The sequence below is a fragment of the Dermacentor silvarum genome, chromosome 4, assembly GCF_013339745.2.
Source record: "Dermacentor silvarum isolate Dsil-2018 chromosome 4, BIME_Dsil_1.4, whole genome shotgun sequence".
Lineage (NCBI taxonomy): Eukaryota > Metazoa > Arthropoda > Arachnida > Ixodida > Ixodidae > Dermacentor > Dermacentor silvarum.
Window position 1 is genome coordinate 120414435 of NC_051157.2, and position 24142 is coordinate 120438576.

General features: G+C 46.4%; 1 protein-coding gene across 1 annotated transcript in view; it reads left to right on the plus strand.

Moving 5' to 3' along the window:
- The first annotated feature begins 1046 nt into the window (after positions 1-1046).
- Positions 1047-24142, plus strand: part of LOC119448864 (uncharacterized) — a 64636-nt gene continuing 41540 nt past the window's right edge. Inside the window, exons 1-4 of the mRNA XM_037712075.2 lie at positions 1047-1201; positions 7062-7462; positions 12980-13172; positions 14300-14629. Of these exons, the coding sequence (XP_037568003.1) occupies positions 1049-1201; positions 7062-7462; positions 12980-13172; positions 14300-14629 (1077 nt within the window). The 5' untranslated portion in view covers positions 1047-1048. The remainder of the gene's footprint in view (positions 1202-7061; positions 7463-12979; positions 13173-14299; positions 14630-24142) is intronic.

Consider the following 24142-nt stretch of genomic DNA (forward strand, 5'->3'; position numbering starts at 1 on the left):
TGGAAGTAAATGCTTCGTGCGGTATATAGGATGGACTCGAATTGCGCATGCTGTCTCTGAAACTATTAGGCGTTCAAGGCGTCAGTCGTACTCGCTAGTACTCAGCAACTCCACTTAACAAAAGGCTCGGTATAATTTGTGTGCGCCCACGCTTGTGTGTGTGTGTGTGTGTGTGTGTGTGTGTGTGTGTGTGTGTGTGTGTGTGTGTGTGTGTGTGTTCGTGCGTGCATGCGCGCGTGCGTGTACTCTTGTTTCGACTCTTTATTAACTCACACTAAGCTTCGCTGTATAAATATATTATATAATACAGCTCAATGGATCTGCTGCAATATTTTATATTCTAGGATAGTGGGACTGTGATGTGCACAAGGTCTATACTAGGACGGTGGAGGAAACCGGGTGGAGGAATACTTGATATGGCTTTTAAAGGCACAAATAAAATGCATCACTCACTGTGCCCAGTGCCGATGCCCCCACAGTCTGCCTGAGGGGTTCTGTGCACTGTACTATATCTAGGCGCATGCCGCGCTGTTTCATTATGGGGGACAGTTCACAGGGTCTATTGATACCTTATTGTCTGATTACACCTCCATGGCAAACCAGCGAGGAGACATATATCAAACACAAACTTTTGCATTATTATGTTCTAAGCAGCAGGAGTCAAATTTTAAACGTCAGAAACCAAGGCTAACAAAAAGATCTTCAGCTATTTCTTTCTTTTCTTCGACCGGTCATGTGAATTGCGGCTAGAATGGCCATTTCGACAGGAAGAAAGGAGGGCATGGGGCTGCCGACGTGTGGCTTACTGGCCCGCTCGCTACGTGCAGCGCATCCACTGCGTTGCACATAATTAACGACGGGACGTCGAGTGCATGCTTCCAACTTCCAAACAATGGGTGATCGCGACACGCGACTGCGTTGCGGCACGGCACGGATCAGCCATCCTAGGGCGTTCATGTCATACATACGTTACGCAATGCAAACGGCTTACATTACAGAAACGAGGTACATAGCAGTGGTCCTGTTTGTGTTGCAGGCGGTGCGCACGATGGGCTGCGGGGTGAGCAAAGTGCACGCCGCCGCCGATCCTTCGTCGCAGCCCAAGCGAGGTTTCGCCGCCCAGGTACGCAGGGCACATGACGCGTCCAAGCGCTCCACTCCAACGGCAGTCGCTGAGCGACTGGTAGACGCCCAGGTACAGGTGAGTTGCACTGTTTGCACTGACGGCTGCGAGAAATCGTTATTGAGCATATACGTGTAATTCGTTCGTGCTGCCGTGGTTGGTGGTAGGATGTGTTCAACAGCGCACATCGGTTGCTAAACGGCTACGAAGGAGGAATATCGTGTTATGCTATAATAGCAAATTAACTGCAACTTGCTGCGATCTCAAAAGAGTCACTCTTCGCGAATGAGGAGGCTTGGTAAGCAGTACAGGCCCCCCCCCCCCCCCCAAAAAAAAAAAAAAAAAAAAACGTGAAAAAAAAAACCGTGCAGTATGACCCAAAGGATGAATCATTCACAGTGATATCAAGGCTTAGCGTTGCTCTCGAATTCCGCGGACGCTGTTCTAATAATGCGCGGGTGCGACACGCTGGCGCGACGTAGCACGTGCAGGCGTCTCGCAACTCTGGTGTGATGAGGATCGCGTCGCAAGTTGCATTGCAGGTTAACAACCCGCTGCTGCGTGTCCTGCAGCACGGGGTATATATAAGGGGGTTTAAATCTCTTTTCGGTATACTTCGAGACCGACGGCAAACTTTCGGCGTTCGTCGGCGCCTAACGAAATACGATGTATGGATAACGTTAGCTTGAAGTTTAGTGTCCATTCCGCTCATACCAGTCTGTAGAGAGAGCAGCTCAGCAGGAACGCTATAGTGTGCCTGAGCACAATGGTCATGCCAGATGAGGAAGGCATAACACAGCCCTTGCGCCACTGCCAAGATGATTGAGTGGAGCTTGACGGTGCATCCACTTAGCTTCGACATTTTTGCAGCAACGCACTCCGCGTCCCTAAAGACCGTCTAACTTCCATGGCGCATGCGCGGGTCGCGCATGCGCCGTCGAGAGCAGGACGGCCAGACAGCGGCGGCGCCGAATGTGCCTCGAGCGCATCCGTACAATTGCTGTCATAATAAAACTAAAGATGATGGCGACGTCTTCAAGACGATTCTGCGCTAACTTCCCCGGACGTCATGATGTTGAGAGCGTCTCTTTTGTTCTAGTATATATTTGCAGACAAGAATGACTATAAGGACCACATTGCATTCCAACAAGCAATGACTTAATCTATAGGTATAGGAAACTTGGTATAGGTTTCTGACCGAGTTGGAGAAGAGTCCTGGCGGAAGCAATCTCAGGGTGACTGCCGACGTTGATGCGATTAGCATTGAATCAATGTATAGGGACACACCGTAATGCCACCGCGGAAACACGTCATGTATGAGACGTGTACAGCAGCCAGGCACCTTTACCGAGTTAAGCTGTTCATCTAGTGGCGCCGCCCCAAAGAGCCTGCGTGGCGTCTGTATATATACATGTATAACGCGGGTTTCGATTTTGTCAAGCAGCGGGCGAAATCTTCAACAATTATTATTTTTTTATTGAAGAGTGGCGCATGCCACGCAGTGGCACATGCCGAATGACCCAAGTGGGCGCGAAAGAGGTTAATTACAGACCAACATACCGCAAATTAGGCGAAGTTTCCAAAGAATGCTAATCGCATTAAAATGGTCTAAGCCCGCGACACCACACTGACCTACCAACGCTGAAGCCCCAGCTGGCGCAAAATTAAGAAACGGGACATTGGCTTTTACTGTCTCCTGTAACAACGGGCGGTTAATCGTCGAATGAGTGTAAATGCAGTTTGTAAAGAGGACATTCTCACCGAAAAATGATTTAGCGCGCCGATCGGGGACAGGGAGCAACTTGGCATTGCATGTGAAAGCTTGTAACCGCTGCTCGCCTTTGTTTCACAGCACTAGTATCATCGGCAGGGGGAAGTCGAAGCATGAGCGCGAACTGGGGCGGTATTCTGTAAGAGTCCACCTAGTGGACTGTCCATTTCGGCGACCGTTGATTCGCTGCTGCTTGACGTGCAGTAAGGAGACTGGCTGGCACCTTCCTGCACGTCAAGCATCAGCGAATCAACGGTCGCCGAAATGGACAGTCCACTAGGTGGACTCTTACAGAATACCGCCCCTGCTTGAAGCGTTCTATATAAAAAGAACGAGCTTATTCGCCGAATGGATGGAAATCCAGTTTTTAAAGAGTACATTACCATTGATAATTGATTTAGCGCCTGTTTACTAGATGGTGTTCACGCATGACGCGATTAAACGCCCCCACAATGGCTTCTATACCGTTCCCCGGCCCTCGGTTTCACGCGTCATTGCTTCGTTGCCCATACGCTAATGAGTGTCCTTGGGTTCGACAGTCTTTAGTCACACCTTCCATGCCGAATTTCATATGTATAGTAGCCCAAACTATGCTTTTGCAAAACATTCCGGCGCGCCGCTAGATACCGCAGCGTGCCCAGACAAGCACAAGACAGGGGCCCTACTGCATTACCGGGTCATACACTCGACGCATTTCAGTGGTGGCAATACTGTGCATTGCTGCATTGCTTGAATGCTAATCGAACTAACGTCGACTGTTATCGTGAGATCTGTTCAGCCGGAACTTATTTACTTCCTCTAGCGTACGGCGGCTGACATCGCTTGTCTTCTGACAGGAGAAGCCTTTTTTTTTTTTGGCGACATAAGATGGCTTTGCGAAAGCAGAGTTGATTCCATAGCGTGACATTTTCCGCATGAAAGTTGTAACCTTAGCATCCAACGATGGGATTTGAAGTCGATTTCGAATCAGATTGGGCTTTCTTGAATTCGAACGAGTACCATGAAAGCGCAATCCAATTCCAATTCGATTTAATCCAAGAAAACCAAATCGCATTTGCATTCCGAAGCAACGATACACAGACCATGGATGCCGGAAGATCACCGGTATAGAAAGTTTTCTCCAAATATGCAATTTTACCACCTATCTCCTCCGTTAGAAAGTGTGGCTGGTTACTAACATGTGCACTAGTCTCCGTCACTGTGAAAGGAAATACCGAGCTCGTGTTGAAAGCCGGTAATGCTCCTCGGTGTGCTTGTAAAGAGGAAAAGCTCCATGAGCGGGATTCTTCAGCAGGAGATCAACATAACAAATAGCAGTGAGTGAGGTGCTGAGTGCAAGTTCAGAAGAATCGCTGTTTGGACAAAGATAAGTGCTTGTCTTTCATACTTACAGCGAGTATATATGGCCTATCCAGATCGTCCAATATAGGTGGCCGGTTGCAATGTCGATGTAAAAACGAGTGGTAGTGTTAATGTCACCGGTGCCCCAATGGTTGGCTTCGTGTACCGTGTATGATATTAAAGCCTTGCGAAAACATCAGAGCCCCTTAAACTAGACATGCTGAATGCATTCAAGATTAAAGAGAAATGTGTGAGAAGTCAGTCTGTTTCATCAAAACGCACTCGTTCATGTTACAAAAAGGCCAAACTCGAACATTTAATCCAAGTCCGAATATATTTCTTATTCTGGAAATGCACACAGAAAATAAAATCACAAGCTGAGAATGGTAGCCGTAGCTTGTCGATATTCTTCAAAACAGCTCCGAAAGCAAGAAAAAATAAAACCACCTCGTTGAACTCAACAGCATACAAATGAGCATTGGGGAAGACAAGACCACATAATTAATGACAATGACCGATTGAGAAATGTCACCAGAGCCAACGTTTCAACAAATGTCCTTGTCCTCGACTTGTTGATTGGAAAACTAAGCGCGAACAAATTACACAAGAACACATGGGACAGACGAGGACAAGTGATACTTCTACTGCTACGTCCTCGACTTCTCTTGTAGAAACCTTGAAACCGGCGACATTCCTTGTTATACGACTGTCATTTAGTTCAAGCCTCTATATGCCTGTGAACTTTGGCTCGTCTGAACGCATGTTGTACTATAATGGGATGGACAGTAGCGAAACAGATGCACTGAACCCTAACAGACGATTGTAGACGGTTGGATGTAGACGAGTGCTGTGTCGAGAACAATGCAATAGCATTGGCACAACTGTTACATTATCCTTCATGCGTTAAGGTACACCCCAGCAAGACCTATAGCATCCGCGTGCACTAAAGATATTCTTTAAGCGTCACAGTGCGACATTTGTCGCCAGTTTTTTCAATACTTCAAAGAAACCATAACCACTATTGCAAAATTATGATATACCGTATCCCTTGGTTTGAGCTATAGTTGGTCGCTTATATGCAATGTACCAAAATTCCATCCATGTCCTGTGCAGGGCATGCGAACTTGGACAATAATAGCGGTGTCGCTGTAACAAATATGACTAGAAATGTGACCTTATTGCGGCACCTTCAAGGGGCCGCACGTCAACAGAGATAGCAATTAAGGCTGTTCCGGGCATTCTTCATCTCACGTACGACATTTGTCGCCAGTTTTTTCAATACTTCAAAGAACCCATAATGACTATTGCAAAATTATGATATACCGTGGCCCTTGGTTTGAGCTATAGTTGGTCGCTTATATTGCAGAATACTCAGAATCGCAAAACAGATGGTGTTTAGAACAAACACCGTTTGCTGGTTACCGACAATATTGACGACAATTTTATACGAAAGCATGTCAAAAAATTTGCGGGTCAAAGCGTTCCAAGTTATGAGAGACGTACTGCAGGACTCCTGAATAATTTTGACCTCTAGCTGCAGTCCTTTCTTCTTTCTTTCACGCGTGCTTAAATCTCACTGTATCGGTGTTTCCTTATTCCGCCCGCATCTGACACCTTTACACTTCCAAAAGTAGGTGGCCACATTGGTTCGAAGCCCCTCGTGGTTTTGCCCACTAGAGTCCACTTCTCGTTCTATGGCACGGCATGCGTGAGAGAACACCTAGTATGCGTGTTGCGTACAGTGCCCGCTGTCACGCTATTGTGAGATCATAACGCCAACAAAGCCGATCGATGCTGCTATAGACATAGTAAGGAAAAAAAAAGTGCTTGAACGAACATTCGCGCTACCGCTTTCGCTATTGTAGGGCGAGTTCTAGTGTTGCGTATTTGTTTGTAATGAGAATTGCTAGCATTGGGCGTAGAGGAACAACGTACTTGCGACGCCACATAGCGCTTCCAAATCAGAATGACGCACGTGAGGTGTTCTCGTCGATTCGAGTAGTGCTTTCACGCTTATTTTAGGCTTAGCGTGGAGAGGTTGTTCGTGTGGAAAGTGCGACGGTTGGCGCTATCTCCTGCATCTCTTGAAGGAGCACGGCTCAGCGCCCTTAGTGTACAGTCGAATTGCAGTGGAATTGCGATTATTAAAAACGTTTTGGGGCGGGAGAGTTATGTTTGATTCAGAAAAGGATCGAATAATCGCTACAAAGGAAGCAAGAAAGGGAAATGATGTGAAATGAAATTGCGTTTCTTGGAAGAATAAATGCGCCGCACGGGTTGCACAACAATACTTTTTTTTTCCTGAAAGAAAGAGAGGGAAGACGTCGCAGGAAGCAATACCACACTTTCAATTCCAAGCGTTGAATATGATATTGTATGCGAAAAAATTCCAATGAGTACTTAGCTGTCCGCAACAAGATTACACCAATTGCAATTACGTAAGGGCACGCGTCGCTATCGCTAAGTCCCATCAGCGCAAATGTCTGGTGCCGAATTCCATGTATAGGGACCAAGTTCCATGAAGGCACCATGAAGTGTCCTAAGTGGTCCTAAGTCAGGAGTGGATGCTCGTCCTCTCTTGTGGCGGCGTCCAGGGACAAACACCACAATAGAGAAAGCTCTCAGAGATGTCGGGATACGGACAGATTAGTCGTCAAAATTACGAATGGTTAATCATGGACGTTTAGTTCCACAGACCGCTTATATGCAGATTTTTTACGATGAATACATGCACGCCTCCATTTAAACACGTGGCAATCGTGCATTCAAGAAAGAAAGCATGCATAGGAGACCCGATTACCTAACGTTCGCTTTTACCTTACACAGGTGGAGAACACGTACGAACAGCGCGACCGTGTGACCCAGACCGACATCCAGTTCAGCATGACCCGCGGCAACTTCGACGAAGACTTCGACTTCGACGAGGACGGCCTGTCGTCGTTCGGCGACGACTACCCCGACGAAGGCGTCGTCGAGAACGGGGCTTCACCTGGAGGCTCGCACGAGGGCATACGTTTCGCCGACCCGAGGTTGGTGGCTCCGACGGAAGGGGGCGGCGTGCCGAACCATGGCAGCACTCCGGCGTCCAAGCAGCAGATGCTCATGATGGACGCCGAGCAGAGGATACTGATGCTCAGCAAGCGTATCCACCTGGACATCGACATGACGCCCAGAAGCGTGGCCACTAGCGACGTCGGAGTGCAGGCGGGAAGCTGCCGCAACAACAGGTCGGTTCGGCTCGACTGATTTTGTCGGCGTCGGCAACTCGACATAAAGTGCTCAAGCGTTGCTAAATCGCCGTAGGATGCGCATTTTTAGGGTATTTATCTGTTTATTAGGGCAAAAGCCTTAGCTGACTCGTGAGTCTAACATTTGACCGTCCGGAAAATTAAATGGCGCCAAAATTGATGGCACCAACACATAGTAACCCCATGCCACATGGTATCACTTTGTGTTTGTGCCACCGTGGTGCGACCAAGAAAGGTTGGGGGTTTGAGTGCCTTATATAGTTAAGATACAGTTAGTTAATGTACTTGAATCCATGACCTCTGGTGGGAGTCGAACCCTCGAACTTTAGTGCGAGTCGAACCTACGACCTTTGGTGGCAGGAAACAAGTTATAGGAAGTAACAACGCATTCGAATGAGAATGCCAAGTAATTTAATGAATATCTCTTGAGCACGCATCCTTTCGCCTTCATCCTCGTTGGCGTGTGCTAAAGTGACTGCCAACTTTTTTAGTACCTGCAGCGCCCATATGACATTATTGTATGGGGAAAACGACAATCTATACATCTTGATGAAGGCATAAAAAACATTGCAGACAGTAAGACACTTGACTGAATTTTCCTGCTTGCCAACAACTAAGCGACAAAAGAGATGTCAGGTAACCGTGCACTGCGGATATATTTAAATTACACAACTTATAGGAAGAGGTTCTGTATAGGGCAGCAGAAAAGGAGGAGTACGACGAAGAAGCAACATTATGCAAGGCAGGAAGTTCCAGTCATGTATGGTGCGCGGAAAAAAACGTTCACCGACGATTACGATACTCCCTAATGCGAAATTTGAGCGCAGCCCTATACGTGTTTTCATATCGCGATATATTGGTTGGCGCGGACAATCTGTCTCGTGCGGCACTTTTCAAACGGAGCGAAGCGTGGCGCGACTGCCTCCCTAATCGGGAGATCGCGAGAGGCAGTGCGTGGGTGACTAGTGGGCGCGATCACAGCAACCACCGCAGACAGACCTCCGCTCACACAGTGCTTTGTTTCCATATGTCGGACGCGCGCTAGTCTGGCGACATTTCGTTGCCATCGTCGCCACAAAGCCCGTCTTGCACGGCCCTACGCTTTTCTTCTCACGCTTTCGCCATACCATCATGGTTCCGCTGCACCCTCCTGGTTACGAGGGACAACGCCGACGCCAACGCTATAGCCGCTGGAACGGGCGCCTAAGAGCTCAGGTCTAAAAAACATGCCCAATGACGTTGGATCTAGATGTATATTCGCTGACTTTCAGCAGCTGATCTGTCCGGGGGGAGACATAATTAAGGTCTTTTGAGTACTTTTAAAATTCAAGTCTTAGATTTATATACCATGTGAAATAAGGAAAGTCTCAAATGCTTCGCCTAATATGGAGAGGGGACCAGCGAAATCTTTAGCTTATTTCGGAATATTTTTTAGAAAAATCATAGTCATTTGAAATTTATCGAACTGCTTTTAACTGAACCCGCTCCAACTTCCCGACATTAGTCTTTGTGAAGCGGTCCCAGATACTGCATGCATATTCTAAGATTGGGTGCACGTTAGACATATACAGGGTGTTTCATGTTTAAGTTTTACGGAATTTTTAAAAATTGCCTGTGGCAGGTAGCGTAATCCTTATCGTTGAGCTGGGTTATTTAAAGAGGCGGATATTAGTAGCGCGAGAAATCGAAAGACATATTCAACTAGTTAACAAAAATTGACTAACGAACTTTTTGTTAATTACTTTACGACAGATATTGCAATTTACGAATAGGAGCCGGTGAGCTTGCAAGACGCATCCACTTGAAATTACTTTCCAGGATGACATCAGTTTCGAGATACTATTTCCCACAGTGTGGGACGAAATACATGGGCGTTCCAGTTACTTTTGTGCTTCAATGTTTAAAGCAGCATTTTGGTGAGAAACGTAAGTGGAACAACAGTGCATTTTTACGGCGAGTTTGATGGCGCATATCTCCAAACTGGTGGCTTTCTGGAAATTTATTCGAAGTGGATACGCTTGACAAGCTCACCGCCTATAATTCGTAAATTGCAATATGCGTCGTAAAGTAATTAACTAAGAAGTTAATTAGTGATTTTTGTTAATTAGTTGGATATGTCTTTCGATTTATCGTGATACTAATGTCCGCCTCATCGAATAACCAAGCTCAATGGTAAGAATTACGCTACCTGCCACAGGTGATTTCTAAAAATTCTCTAAAACTTAATGTTGAACACCCGGTATAAAGTTTCTTTAAGCATAGTTGGAGCTGGATCGAAGTTATGTTTTAAAAACTTTAAGCTGTGGCTTGCCTTTGTTACTAACTTATCTACATGCACATTCCAGGACATGTTGTTAGTAAAGACGGCACCTAAATAATTGTATTCAAGTAGAGTTGTTAGTTCACTGCCACTCAGGATATACTTAAAGTTGAAAAAAAAGGCTGTTTTTTGTTCGTAAACTTCATAATGTTACACTTTGCAATGAAGAGGGAGCGCACCATCACTTTACGGAATCCAGGTCCTTCTGCAAAAGAAGAGCGTCTGCTGTGTCGTCGTATGATGACGACACAGCGGACGACGACGTCTGCTGCGTCCACACAGCGTCATACGTCGACTGCTGCGACGACACAGCGTCATACGACGACTGCTGTGTCGTCGTATGACGACGACACAGCAGTCTTCGTCATACAATCTAAGAGAACTAGATACGAGTTCAGCAAGGTTATTGATAAATATCAGAAATAGCAGTGGTCCCACCACTGACTCCTGTGGGACACCTGACGCCACGAGACAATACGACTAACATTCACCATCAAGCAGCGGACAATGTTCTCTATCATGAAAATAAGCCTCTGTCCAATTAAGAAGTGCAATAGGCAGGTTAATGAGCTGTAACTTTTGCAGTAATGAAACATGGCACACGGAGTTGAATGCTTTCTGAAAATCTAGAATTAAACAATCAATCATGCGCCAGAAGTATGACTCTGCAAAAGCTAGGCCCTGTCTAAACTCGTTTAACGTTCCAAAACTTCGCCATTGGCATTGCAAGACAATGTTACGAGCCCATTCTGGAACACTTCCAACCCACTTCAGAATGAAGGCCAAGACAGCCTCTGTTTTCACATTCCCTCTGCTCATCTGACAGTGTTCTTGTTGATGTTACCCCGAATGCCTCTCTCCTAATCACCTACGTCAACCTCTTGCGTCACGGCCATATTTCCTGAAGCGGGGTCTCTCCGGCGATACCGGTACTGACTTGACAATACCCGGCAAAGTAGCCTCGCTCTTTCCTTGATATCATTGCCTATCGTATTGTGCTTACTTGAGAGTTAACAATTTGATTATTTCTTTTTCGTGCATTACGTGATGAAAGACCGAAATGACAGCAAGAACGCACCCGCACAAACGCCAGTGGCTTCTTCCCCGCTTCTGTTCATCACCCCACCGATCATCGGCTCAGAAGGCAGTGAATGCACTTTTGTGCTTTCTGAGAGCGTCTGGCTTGTACGAGCGCCTTTCACTCTGTAGTACGGTCCGTGCACGTCTTCATACCCCCCCCCCCCCCCCTCTCTCTTTCTCCCTTCTTTCGCTTTACCTTCCCATTTCCTCCAGCGTAGGGTAGCCAACCGTACTCTTGACTGGTGAACATCCCTGCGTTCCTTATATCCCTCTCTCTCTCTTTTCATCATCATCCGCGCATCTCATTAAAGCGCCTCCTATGCGAAGAAGAGCAACGGGGAGATTTCCCGTATACAAACGAGCTAGTTACATAGACGGTATCGATAAACCCGCGGGCTTGACCGATAAACCCCGAGGCCAACTCACCGAGTGTCCACTTCCCTACCCCAAATCAACTATATACCTCACGCGTGACTTTCTCTTTGGGATTCCGTATTCATTTTTTTTTCGTTTGCATTTCCAGGAAGACGAAAAGCAATGCCAATGCGCGCACCGGACTGTGTAGAGCCCTCCCATCTCTCTCTCTTTCTCACGGGCTGTTGCGTTTTGCGGCGGCCACGCGAACTACGCGCGCACGAGCCGACGGCTGTAAACGTTAACGTTGACCAGCCTCCGAGAATACTAAAGAGCACCCCGTGTGCAGCTACGTTCGAAAGGAGGTAATGAAGAGGCGCCTCTCAGGCGTCGGGGGGCAGCGCCGTGCCATGAAAACCTTCTCACGTAGCGCGGTCAGCGTAAACGCTGGTCCCCCCCCCCCCCCCCCCCCTTCCCGAATTCGCCGCTAATTGTATCGGTAGAGAGGGTTGCACTCGCCGCGAGCGAGCGCTTACATCACATTGTTTCCCCGAGGCTGGTTGCACGGAGCCGAGCGATCGATTCGCACCCTGCTGCCAGGCGAGAGGTTCGAACCGCAGAACGAGGGTTATCGGTTTTAAAGGTTCCTGAAAAGCACGCTTTGTAGTATGATCTTGAGCTGCGGGTTTGGGTGTACGCGAGCACGAACTTTCCCCGAGCCGCCGTAAATTCAGTGCCCCTGCGCAAACCCCTTGTTGTGCGGGTCGTTTGGTACGCCCTTCTCACGATGCGCTTTGAAAGATTACACGCTAGCTGATCGACGTACCTGTACATAATGAAAACGAGACAGAAGTTCGAAGGTAGATGGAAACTTGAAGTGATGAGCAGTAGTTGCACAACGAATGTAGCTTAAGTCAACATTTCGACAAGTCCCCTTGTCGAAACGTTGGCTTAGGCTACATTCATTGTTCAACTACTGCTCATGCCTGTACATAAGGCTTTTTAGTGTGAAGAGAATTACTTAATATCGTCCACGGCGTGTAGCACAATTCTAGTCTTTCATCTGGATATGCGGAGGACATAATTTGCACGAGCAAATGAAATGCCTAACTGGCTAAATGCAAACGTTTCGCTAATTAACTGATTTCTTCACAAGTCTGCTTTGCATATTAGCAACTAGCACGGCCATCTGTCTCTCCCGGACATGTGTCCGTGGAACACCGCCAGGCCCTGCCTCGCGACTTCTCTACGACGTGAATGCAGCTGTTGGATCAGACAGTTACCTCGAGATAGAGACATCCCAGCTTTCCCATCCGTCTCGGTGCAAATCTCTAAAGGTATCAGGTGGCCGGGCTGGTGGTGAAGGCAGGACCGCCCAACCCGAGCTCATTTATGAAACACTGACACACCGAAATACGATAGAATTGAGGGCACATTTACTTGTTTGCAATCAATCACCGACTCACTCAGCCGGGCGGCGCAGTCCCCGGGTCAGCTCCAGCTGCATGCCTCCTCTTTAGGCCTAAACATGGTAAATTATGTCCGTGCTAACTACTGCACTATTTTTCCTCCAATCCCCCACCGCCAATATATGCGAGATGACGCCTGACGTGATAGAAGGGTCGAAGACAGCTGATTTCTCGCGGTCGAATATGCCATAAGGTGCTATAAGGATCGACGGCGAGTCTTCATGATTGATGCGCTGTGTGCACGGCTGGTCACGTGGATCCTGTGCGTTGCAGGTGGACTCAGACGGAGCGTCGTTCAGCGGCGACGGCGGTGGCGCGTGGTGGCGCCCTGCAGCATCAGCCGATGGGGCTACCTCCCGATGCGAGCGGGGCTGCGCGACCCTCGCGCACCACGGACATCGAGTCGCAGACCGATCCAGTGAGCAGGGCGCCCGCAGCTAACGCTGCCGGTGGAGGACAGCACGAGGTGCGCGGAGAAACCGTGCAGTACACGTGTTCACTTGTTTAATTAAACACGCCACTACACAAGTGAGGAATTGACTAAGGTGGTTACGAAATTAAACAAGAACACGGGGAACTGAATTGACGGAAGGAGGAACGAATCCAGGTACAAAGTGGCATAACCGGATTCTTAATAAATGCGCGTATAGATCTTGGCTGAAAAAGAAAATGTGCAGATTTGAACAGAGCAGCAACACAAATACGGAGACAAAGGGCAACATGCCAACAAGGAACAAATAGGAGCAACGTTAAACACTTGTGACCAACCTAGATTGTTCTTCCCTTTCTAGTCTCCTTTCACTGGCGCCGTCAAAGCAGACTTCAATAAAAAATAAATTCAGTGAAGCCTTTTTAAATACTTAAGAGCTGCCTTGGCCGAGACCCAACCAGTTCGAGCCAAACGTCAGACTTGTTCCAAGCTATTCTGCCTCTAACTGTAGTTGTTAGCTGCAATAGTCACTTATGGACTTCTCATGAAATCGCAGGTTTGCCAACATCTCGCCTGGCCGGGTATAGAAAATTTGCCTTAAAAGCAAGACAAGGGCTCCTACCAAAACGGTCTGGGCAATGAATATTTGATGTTTCGGCTTGTGTACAGAAGCCTTGCTCCCAAACATCCGCAGAGGCAGGTGAATAGGGGCAGCGGGTCGAAACATGCAGACAGCGAGTCTGGCGCATGTGTTGATACAGGAGAACTCCTTAAATATGGCTGCTGAAATCCTGAAGCCCAAATTAAGTAATTTCCAACGTGCTTTAGGAGCGACGGTGCGTGCACGCGAGTGACCATACCCGGAGCTTAGAAAGATATACGTTCGTAAACGTACACGAAGAACTTCCACAAGCAGGAAAACAGATGTGATAATGTTAAACTTTGTAGAGAGTGAGTTCACCCAGTGTTTAGATACCAGTCATTTAGGAGTCACTTAAAGATTGATAAAAGCCACAAACCTGCAATAATAGTTACTGGCAATTTTCGACTGCATTCTTTTACGATTGCATTCATTTTCGATTGCAAGTTCTTGGGAGAAATTACGAGGTATTCGTTCTCAGTTGAGGCTGTTCTTGACATATGCCTGTTAAAAATGCCGGCAGTTGCTGTCCGACGAGGAGCTGTCGTCGCCGCTGACGCACATCGAGAAGATGATCGGGGCCGCGGAGAGCGGAGGCCTGAGCGACGGCATCGCTCAGATCCTCGAGGACATGGACGCCGAGCCCCGGCCCAGGACGCGGCCGCGCACCCGCAGGACGGCAACGGGCGTCACGGTTCGGGCCGTGAGCAGGCGGGACACCGGAGTGCAGACCGTCAACGACCCGGTGACCGACGAGGCGCCCGAGTACGCCGCACGACCGCCACCCTGCAAGAAGCGCGAGATGATCCCTTCCATGGCCGTCTTCCAGGAGGTCGACAGGATCGCCCTGCAGGTATACTCGGCGACACCGCGCGCGCAAGCGTGTTCATTGCTAATCTCGTTTTACATGGGATTCCAATAAGCAAGTGGAACTTACTTGCAAAAATGTTTCGCTTATTAACTCGAACCTATGCGGATCCAACGTTTTTGAGCGCTGGCTGTTTCTTTGGTCGAGATTCAAGCCACTGCTACTGCATGTCACTGTTACAATTATTACACTTAGGTTTCACAGAGTAAATTGAAAATCATAATCCCGTTTCATATTGGTTTCCTAGTTGCAAAAATGTTCCATTTACATGGTGGAACTGATGCGAACGAGAGTCAGCTGAGGCCGTGCTATAGACCTTTCTAGTTCAATAAGCAGTCTCCATGCGTTCGACATAAAATAGGGATAGCAGAAAACAACTGATGTTCTGCGGCGACTTAAGTAGTAGAAGTGTGCGCCGAGACGACTGCAACTCACAGTCTTAGAGACCTCTGCTTCCAGGCGATATGCTTAAATATGCAATGCAATATCTTCGTGCCAAATTTACCAAGAAGTGAACTGGCGTTTCAATTAAGATCGTTCGTAAATGATGAAACGAGGCCTTTGGGAAAATGTATGAGGAGGCTTTACCTCTGGACAGCTCCGATTTCCCGATTAAAATACACGCGAAACACCGGAATACTCTTACTAGACAGCGGTTCAACGTATTTGATTTAAGTGTGTAGCATTTAGGTAAGAAAAACTTTACCGAAGCAGAGGTTCGAGTTAGGACTATCAGGGATTTAGAAAAAAATTCGCAAATTGGTATTTAAAAAAAAAAACGCGCGACGTATACTAATTCGAAACTCTGCCCCAGAAAACATACATTGCAGTTGGTAAATAATGGCTACCTTTGTTAGAGCAACTGAAGCGAGAAAGCTGTAATATAATAGTTTACAGTGCGCGCAAAATTTTTACAATGTTTGCAGATTTCCTAATCAGAGATTAGTGGTAACTTTCAGAGGGGTGTATGATACATTATATTTGTCCGCTTGAGATGTCTCAATAGGTGAACCTTACAGAATTGCGATATCATTTTGCGTAGCTCAGTTACAGAGGTGTATGCTTGACGCTTTACTGTTCTGAAAATGTTTGAGATTTTCAAAAATTTTGAAAATCCCAAAATTTTTGCAACAAGAATGATAACCAAATTTGTAAGTCTATTCATATACAGTTGGTAGACTTAAACGTTTCTTATCATATGAAACAAACTTCATCAAATTCGGGGCAGTTAATGCCCAGCATTAGATTTTCTGCGTTCCCATGTCTACATATTGCTAGAAGACGATTAAACTCCCCTCCTTTTCTCCTCCTCCTGTTCCTTCCGAGGTAAAGCTTACCCTTACCTGCAGCGTCACTGTATTTAACACATGTTTTATGGAAGGATATCGCTGGAGTGCTGCTAGTCTTCTCATTTCTGCCAAACACGCATGATTTCACCATGCACTGCTCGGCTTAACTTTCGCAGTTGCAGTACTCACCCTAAATTGAGTAATTAAATAGTTAATTAGTGAATTTCTCGATCAACTACTTGGACATTGCTATTTCTCAATAACATTATTTCCGCATTTTCCTCAAACCCCCCTAAAAAGGTGGAATTGCTCCATATATCACAGAAAAATACAATACCCCCCCCGCCCCCCCCCAAAAAAAGGTAATAATAAAATAAATATCGTGTAGTGTCCTCAACTTACGTTGATCCGGTGTTTAACGAATCAAGCTTTCTGAGCGAAGCCAGGGCTTAGGATGATTGTGCGACGTCTCTCGAGATGGCATCTCACGTCAAGGGCAAAGCGGACACTATCGTTGGGCTCTTTGGCCTGATAGAAGTTGCGAAATTGGTACGCTATCAAGAAGCCATAGAAGAAGCCAGGCGTGTGTAGAAAACAATAAAGAAGGCACAAGCAAAAAGTAGCATTACATTTATTTATTGTTATTTACTTGAATTCTCAATGTGCCAGGCAAAGCATCACGTAGCAGGGGTAGGAGTGAATACACAGAGTTGAAGGGAGACGTCGGCAACCGAAGGGGCAAATAAAATGATCAGGGTTTCGAAATGCAATAAAACAAGCAAGCAAACAACAACAACATCAAAAAGGTGTTGATAACATCGTCAAACTAACATAAAAACAACATACAAACAACATACAAACAACATCAAAACAACGTCCATAATAACTGTGTCGCGAACAAGATTGATTCAGCGCGAAAGGAACATGGAGAGGCATAGCACGTCCTGCAAATTACAAGACCGCTTTCTGACCAGCGCAAGAAGAGCAACGAGACAACGAAACAGTTGAATATATGGCAATATACAGACGTTCAACACAAGATAGCAAAATATAAAGTGCGTCCGCATAACTTGTGCCAAAATTGAAAAAAAAAATATGCGAGTGCCACGAAGCTATAGACAGAATCAAGCTAATGTTGTTTGCCGTCGCTTGAAGCAAGCCAGGCAATATTGTTTTTTATTTCGCCCAATCATATAATTAGTTATTAATTATATAATGCGGCAAATATTATCATCAGAGCACAATTATCAATCAGAAAATTGTAGAACATGGAAAATTCCCGATCCATCTTTCTGTTGCTCAATACGTGCTACATAAAATTTTTTTTCCCGAGCGTTAAAGAAAGCCCGCCAAAGCACGCAAGAGAGTGAGTGCCGTTCACTAATATGCGAATGCCACACACGTGACACTCGCATATTTTTAAATTTTGGCACAAGTTACGAGGGACACTGCGTAACGTTCAAGAGCAGCGAACACGGCGGTAGTAGAGCCAGAAATTTCAGACTGTCACGGTTTTCCGCTTTCTAGAGTTCATACTTAAGAGCACCGAGTGAAATAATGAAAAGTCCGTTATTGCAGCAATCTTAGAAAGGAGCGAGTTCCATTCATTTATCCATCATTCAAAAGGCAAAATCCGGCCCTTCTTCGTCCGAGCAAGAATAGGAATAACTTTACGTGCATAATTGAGTGGTACTGGATTATGCTGTGCAGGAATGATATGTGGGATCTTGAACGATTTGCGGCTGTGATAAAGTGAGCAGGAAAATCATTAGGATCCCATTTACAGTGAGAATTGGTGGACGCGAAGCTTCTTTGACGTAAATGAGTTAATGTTGTATGATTCACGTTATGCAGATAATCTATTTTGTCAGGTAGATGCCATGTTGGCGATATGCAGACTCTATGTTGACGTCACACAGGCAATGCCATCGCATGTGTTGTAGCAATGCACGATAATGAATAAAGTTGACTCCTTTGTTCTTTTAGCGAAGTGAACGTTTGCTTCACATTCAAGCATATCCACCCCCGCGACAGCATCCGTCACCCTCTCAATTGTGAGACACTATTGGTTTCGCGTTGCAGGTAGAATCGAAAGTATACGCGGTCTATAGACTGAGAATTACGAAACGTGTAGCGCTTGACATCTATCGCGTTCACATCCCTTGCAAAGACATGATCCGTTTTGTAAGTGAGAAGTCGGTAAGTTCCCTTTCGGGTCGCTTTAAACTATACGAACACCATAAGTGACGTGCACACTAATTGAGACGTCAGCTATGCTAAGACCAATTGGAAGAGCCACACTACGCGCTACTCCTCCACGCTACTGCTCCACGCTAATGTCACAGTTATATGTTGTTCGAACGCGCTACGACGCAGGTTTCCCTTTCTTTGCGCCACTCTTGGCGCTTGGATGCAGGTTTTTTTTTTTCTCTTTACATCGCACTTCCTCACCACGCCGGAAGTGTCCGTCCCTAAGAAATACACATTAGCGCTAAAACGGAAGAAGCACCTAGGAAGAAGGAAGGAGAAAGAAACAGATCCCGCTCTGTTTCTTTTTGCTTCCTCCTGTCTAACCCTCATATTCAGAAATACATCCTAATTACAAACAGAAATGCATCTTAACTTGACGCCTGTGCTTGACTCGATTTGAATGACACCTGTCGGGAACCCACCGAAGGAAACGCAATGAGCGTCTTGGGCACGTTCACGCTGCAGGCGTCACTTAGACCAAGCCAAGCATGGGCTTCAAGTTAAGGTGCATTTAGGAATACAGAGGTAAGTCTTTCTTTCCTTGTAGCCCTAATGTGTATTCCTTACTCATGGCGTCCGAAGTTGCGCGCGCTGGCAGGTTTTGCTCCGGCGGCCTCATTCGCACGGAGGGTGTGTAAGTTCAGTGGTGGGCGTGGCCGGGGTTTTCTCCCCACCGCGGCGTTCGCAGCCGAGGAATTTTTATGCGTCGGGGAGGCTATTTCGTGCGCTCCGGTACTGTTGCTGTGGCTTGGATGAGGCGAGAAAAAAAGAAAAAAAAAGCGCTTTTGCGCATCTATTCGATTCCTTACTGATTCGGAAATGACGGCTGGTGGTCTACGAGGGGCAAGGCGCATGATGGCACCTATTTATTTTCATATGCGTCGATTTCCTTACCACAATCATACTCCCACTACATTTCCCTTGGTATGCAAAGTGAAATATACATCCGAGAATCATTTGTGTGCCGGAAACGCACTATACTTCCCAATTTGCGGGTTATATGTTTGTTTATCTTTTTGTGAGCTTGTTTCAAAGCCTTGAACGCCTGCTGGTTTCAGCGCTTCCTTTCGTCTGTGCATTTCACCATCGTGATGGGGCGTGAAGCGAGCCGTGGCATTATCCGCCAACATAAACGTCTAACACTCATTCGTTTACTTAGATTTAGGTGCACGTTAGAGAGCCCACAGGTGACTAAAATTATTCCGGAGCCTCCACTACGGTGTGCCTTATAATTGTATCGTGTTTTTGGCACGTACACCTAAGATTTTTCGCTCTTTCTTTTGCTGCAATCAGCACATACTTTTCGTCGTGTTAAGTTCTTAATTGCAATGGCGGTCACTTTGTGATTTCATTCACAAATTTTGAGTCCTGTTTACTGACAGCAAAGGGCGTTGCGCGTATTAAAATGCATCAGCTTAAAAGCGAAAGCAGTCAAAATTGTTATACCAGTGTATAAAAATTATTATACGCCACGCGCGTGCGCTCGGGCCGCTGTATCTTGAAAGCCATCTGCGGCGGGACAGAGTCCGCCCTACGCTGCGTTTTCGCGGCTTAGTTCGCGTTGATGCGAGCGACGGCACGAAAGTCAATTCGCTCGCTGCTGCTGCCGTGCTTACTCCTCTCCAGTGTTTTGACAGCGAGTTTCCGCGGTCATCGAGTGAGGTGCGCTCATGTTTGCTTGCGCGCGCGTGACATCATGCTTATTAATTTAATTAGTATGCCTGTGTTTACAAGGTTACACGGCTGATAGAACTACTATCCTTACTTCGCAAAGCTGTCCACTAATTTGCTATCGCAATCAATGCTCCGCCCTTGGGGCGAAACTGCGACTTTTTTTAGAAAAATAAATTCATAAACATAATGTATGTACAGACTATCGGTTCAACAAGATCAATAGATCAGGGTATAAAAAGGTAGAGGAAGAATAAAGGCACAAATTGACGGAATGATTGAAACGGCAAAATGTTCGAGGCAGAGCACGAGGCAGAGCTGAAAAAATTACACGCAGAATCTCCTGTGGGAGTTATCTAAATGATGCGTAAGCATTTGCTACTAATCACCTGCTGTTTCGTCGTCGTATGCTGCTGTGTTTGGTACAGGTGCGACAAAACACCACAAAAGAATCGTGAAACGGAGAAGCGTGGTTGCAACACCGAAATGTAGCTTTGCTTGTTAAGAACACGGATGGCGCGCTGGCACACTTGTCCGGGCCAGGTTTGTAGGTGTGAAAAGCTTCTATATATCTCTCTTTCACTTTACTTCTTAGCTATCCCAATTACTGAAACGTTACTGAAGAGCACGGCGCGACCACATTGTTTACAATGTATCGGTAGATTGCCGCCCGTGCCTGTTAGAAGTAAATAGTCATGCTCACGCATCCTCACGTGTGAGCGCGCCATCTGTGTTCTTGACAAGCAAAGAGTTCCGGTTTCTCGGTAAAGGTTGTCGCGTGTAGTTAGATAGTTTGCCTTCAAGTGACTTGCAGTGCTGTCACGCACGCTCCGTTCGGCCTTTGTGGACGCCGTTTCTCAGAAACAGTCTGTCGTTAGTCCGGCACTCTTCCTGTTCCGTTCTCCATGTCTTGCCTCACGATATTTTTCTAGTTATCCTTTCCGTTTGCTGGCATACCCTTACCAAGTACCATGTACCAACTCGCTCAACAAGCCACCCTGATGAAGTTATATTTAAGGCATCCTGTCTTTTCTAGGGTTTCGAGATCGAGGACTTCCAGTTAAAGCAAGAACTAGGAAAGTCGTAAATATCATGTCAGAATAATTTTTAAAATCATATCAAGTAATTCTTTCCACAAAAAAAAACGATAAAAATGAAAACGCACACGAGTGGGAAAGGCAACTGGGGGCAGCAGCGCGCACACTGTTGCATTAGCGTAGCTTCACTCGTTGTACCTTGTTTAGCTGATCAAGGAGACACTGCGCTGGAAAAATTGGTTAAAGATGTCCCCGCCTCTACTCTTTCTGGATTGGGAACGCAAGCGGCGCAGCGTTAGCTGAACCAGCTTGCTGCTGCACGGAACTAATCAAGGCGCAGTCTATACGCGCGCGTACGGCTGCAGCTGAAATCAATGCTCCTGCTTCCTGCAGAGTGTACATGTACTGTGCCGTGAGAACAAAAGATATCGAACCGAAGGTGCGGTGCGAATCAATAGCCATCAACCCTTGTAGAGGAAGTGTCACACTGCCCTTGTCCAGGTGGCAAAAGAATTGTAGCTGTCAGCAGAGAAAGGAAAACACAGAAAGCAAGAAAGAAAGACAGAGAAAAGAAAGTACGTACGTCGCTTTTCCTACGGACACGGACTTGTACGGACTTGTACGGAATTCTGGAACTGAACTTTTTTACCAACAATCTAGAACTGATGCAATGGCGCATGCGTGGAACCTGGTGTAGAGAAACATAAATGTACATAAATAAAGGCGGGAGGGGGTGTCAACAGCGTACATGTTTCCTTCATGGCTGTTTGAGAAAGAAAAATGAATGTTGGTGCACTGAACGCTCTTTCTCCCAAAATCTAAAGAAAAAAAGAACAGAGAAAAGAAAGAAGGCGACGCGGGAGCTTAGATGGCGAGTCACGAATAGTCCGGCCTAAGTGCTCGGCGAGGTCGCGCACCGGCATAACATTTTACGCCGTTTATGCCTCGTTGTGCTGTACATGTGCTCTTACTTCCGGCATGCAGACTGAGGGGGACGCGCGTTCCGAAGTTTAAAATTACATTCATACTCAGTGTAGCTTACATGGAATGGAGCATTCAGTTATCATCAACAGTGTCTTCTGCAGAAACAATTATAATGAAAATGATGAGTCTGCGTTGAAAGGTTAATTATGTCCCACGGCCACACGAACTAAAAAAAAGTACAATGAAAAAGGAAGAAAAGTTGTGAATGCGAGAGCATTAATCTCCAATTACCACTGCTGAGTGGTAATTCGATTTATGAACTCCTTGCCGGCAGTCGAGCGCGTTGAGACGCTTGGCATGGTTTAGCCCAATGGTTAAGACACTCGGCTTCTGAGCGTGGGGTCGCAGGTCTGAAACTCACTACCACCATTGTTTTTATTTTCGAATTTATTCTGTTTTTTGTGCAATAATTACTTTATAGCGATTAGCGAGGAACGCAGACGACAGCTTGTGCGGACAAGGAACATGTGGGTAACACAGGCTTTCGAGAGAGAGAGAGAGAGACTGACTGTGAAGAGGAAGAGGAGCTATTTTCTGCAACCCTTTAGAGAGCAGGACACAGCGCCGAGGGTGACGTGCCCTATCCCCTCACACAACACCTGGCGCGCTATCGGGGCAGCAGGTGTTCCCTTTCGCCCACTCGGCTCCGTCGAGACTCGCGCGTGACGTGGCGTCGCAGCCAATTGGAATTTAGGTGCCGTTTCGCTGCTACAGACGCCGGCTTCTTCGCTTAACGGACCATTTGATGTTTTAGCATCAAAATAAAAAAAAGAATAAAATGCGCGACGAACGTTAGAAGAATACGGCTTCCGAATTCGTATATTGGCCGTGTGTGTACGTGACTGGCAGGCTGCGGTCTGGTAAAGCTCTTTTATCTTGCCGTGTGCGCTGGCCGTAGATAATCGTAGTGTTACGTAATATGTGCGCTAGAGGTAGTCGTCTTCGAGGTTGCTGCAGCGGCAGACAGAAACGGTGACTACACTTGCTGTAGTAACCACAGTAACAGTCACTATTTAACTATAGTACGGTATAGTATAACATTTAATTTTGGTACAATCAACACTGGATACTGGTTGCCAGTGCTGCAATAATTATCGTGTTCGGCGGAGAAGTGGCACTTCATAATGGCAAGGAGCCTTCGTGTCTTCGGTAGTGTACCGATGACGATATCAAGTGCATTCTTCATGGCAGAGGCACAAGAGCCACCTATAACCGTGCTACGACAACGATAAAAATTTCGCCACTTCCGCATTTTTGCGCACCATCTATGTCATTACCTATAGGCAACGCTAACCTTAATAAGTAGGTTTCATTTATATGCTCAGCTACAAACCTTCCCGGATTCAAACGGCATATCAGCACCCACCATGGATTCACCCGCAGCCACAAATCTGTGTAGAGATAGAAAGGATAAAGAAATGTGAAGTACCTCCCTGATAGCTGCACAGCATAGTTTGCTTCTACTTCGCCAATAACATGCAGGCAGAAAACGAGGAAACTTGCTGATTGATATTTCTAATTACAGGTGGCATTTTCAAGATAAAAAAATAGGGTACATTAAAGTGTAACTGCCTCTGAGTTTGTAATATAAAGAACTGCCGGGAAAGTGTTAATAAATATTAATTCTTCTTTCTGAGCAAAATTTTGTTTATTAGCACTTTGGAGCTCACGTTATTAGCGGCAAAGTGTCTTTTTCACCTAGGAACTCCTCTGCAAAAATGCCACTTGAAAATCACTGATTACTTTTTTTATTATAAAATCTGAATGGTCTAAAAACAACAATCCATAGTAGCGATGTAGAAAAGTAGAAAGCACGCGCTTCCAACCTCTTGACCCAATCTCTCGCGTAAATATGTCTATTTATTGCTTTTGTACACTTTTCCTACTGACTTTAAGAACGAGGGAGAGGAAAAGAAGGAAGGAAAGACAGGGAGGTCAACCAAACGCACGTCCGGTTTGCTACCCTACACGGGGGAAGGGATTTAATGGGATGAAAAGAAGGAAATGAGAAAAAGGGAAGAAGGTACTCCCAGTGTGAACACGTGCGGTTGTCCAACACTTCACGATAGGTCACTGAGGCCAGTCGAGTTCATGAATCGTAGGCATGCCCGAACCTGCGACGCGTGGGTCCAAGAATCTTTGTCTCTGAATATGGTCTGCTGTCTAATCGGTTTAACACACTCTGAAGATTGTCGCGTTCGATGTCATAAATATTACAAAAAAAAAAACACAACACGTGCTTGATCGTCTCTTCACAGTTGCATGAG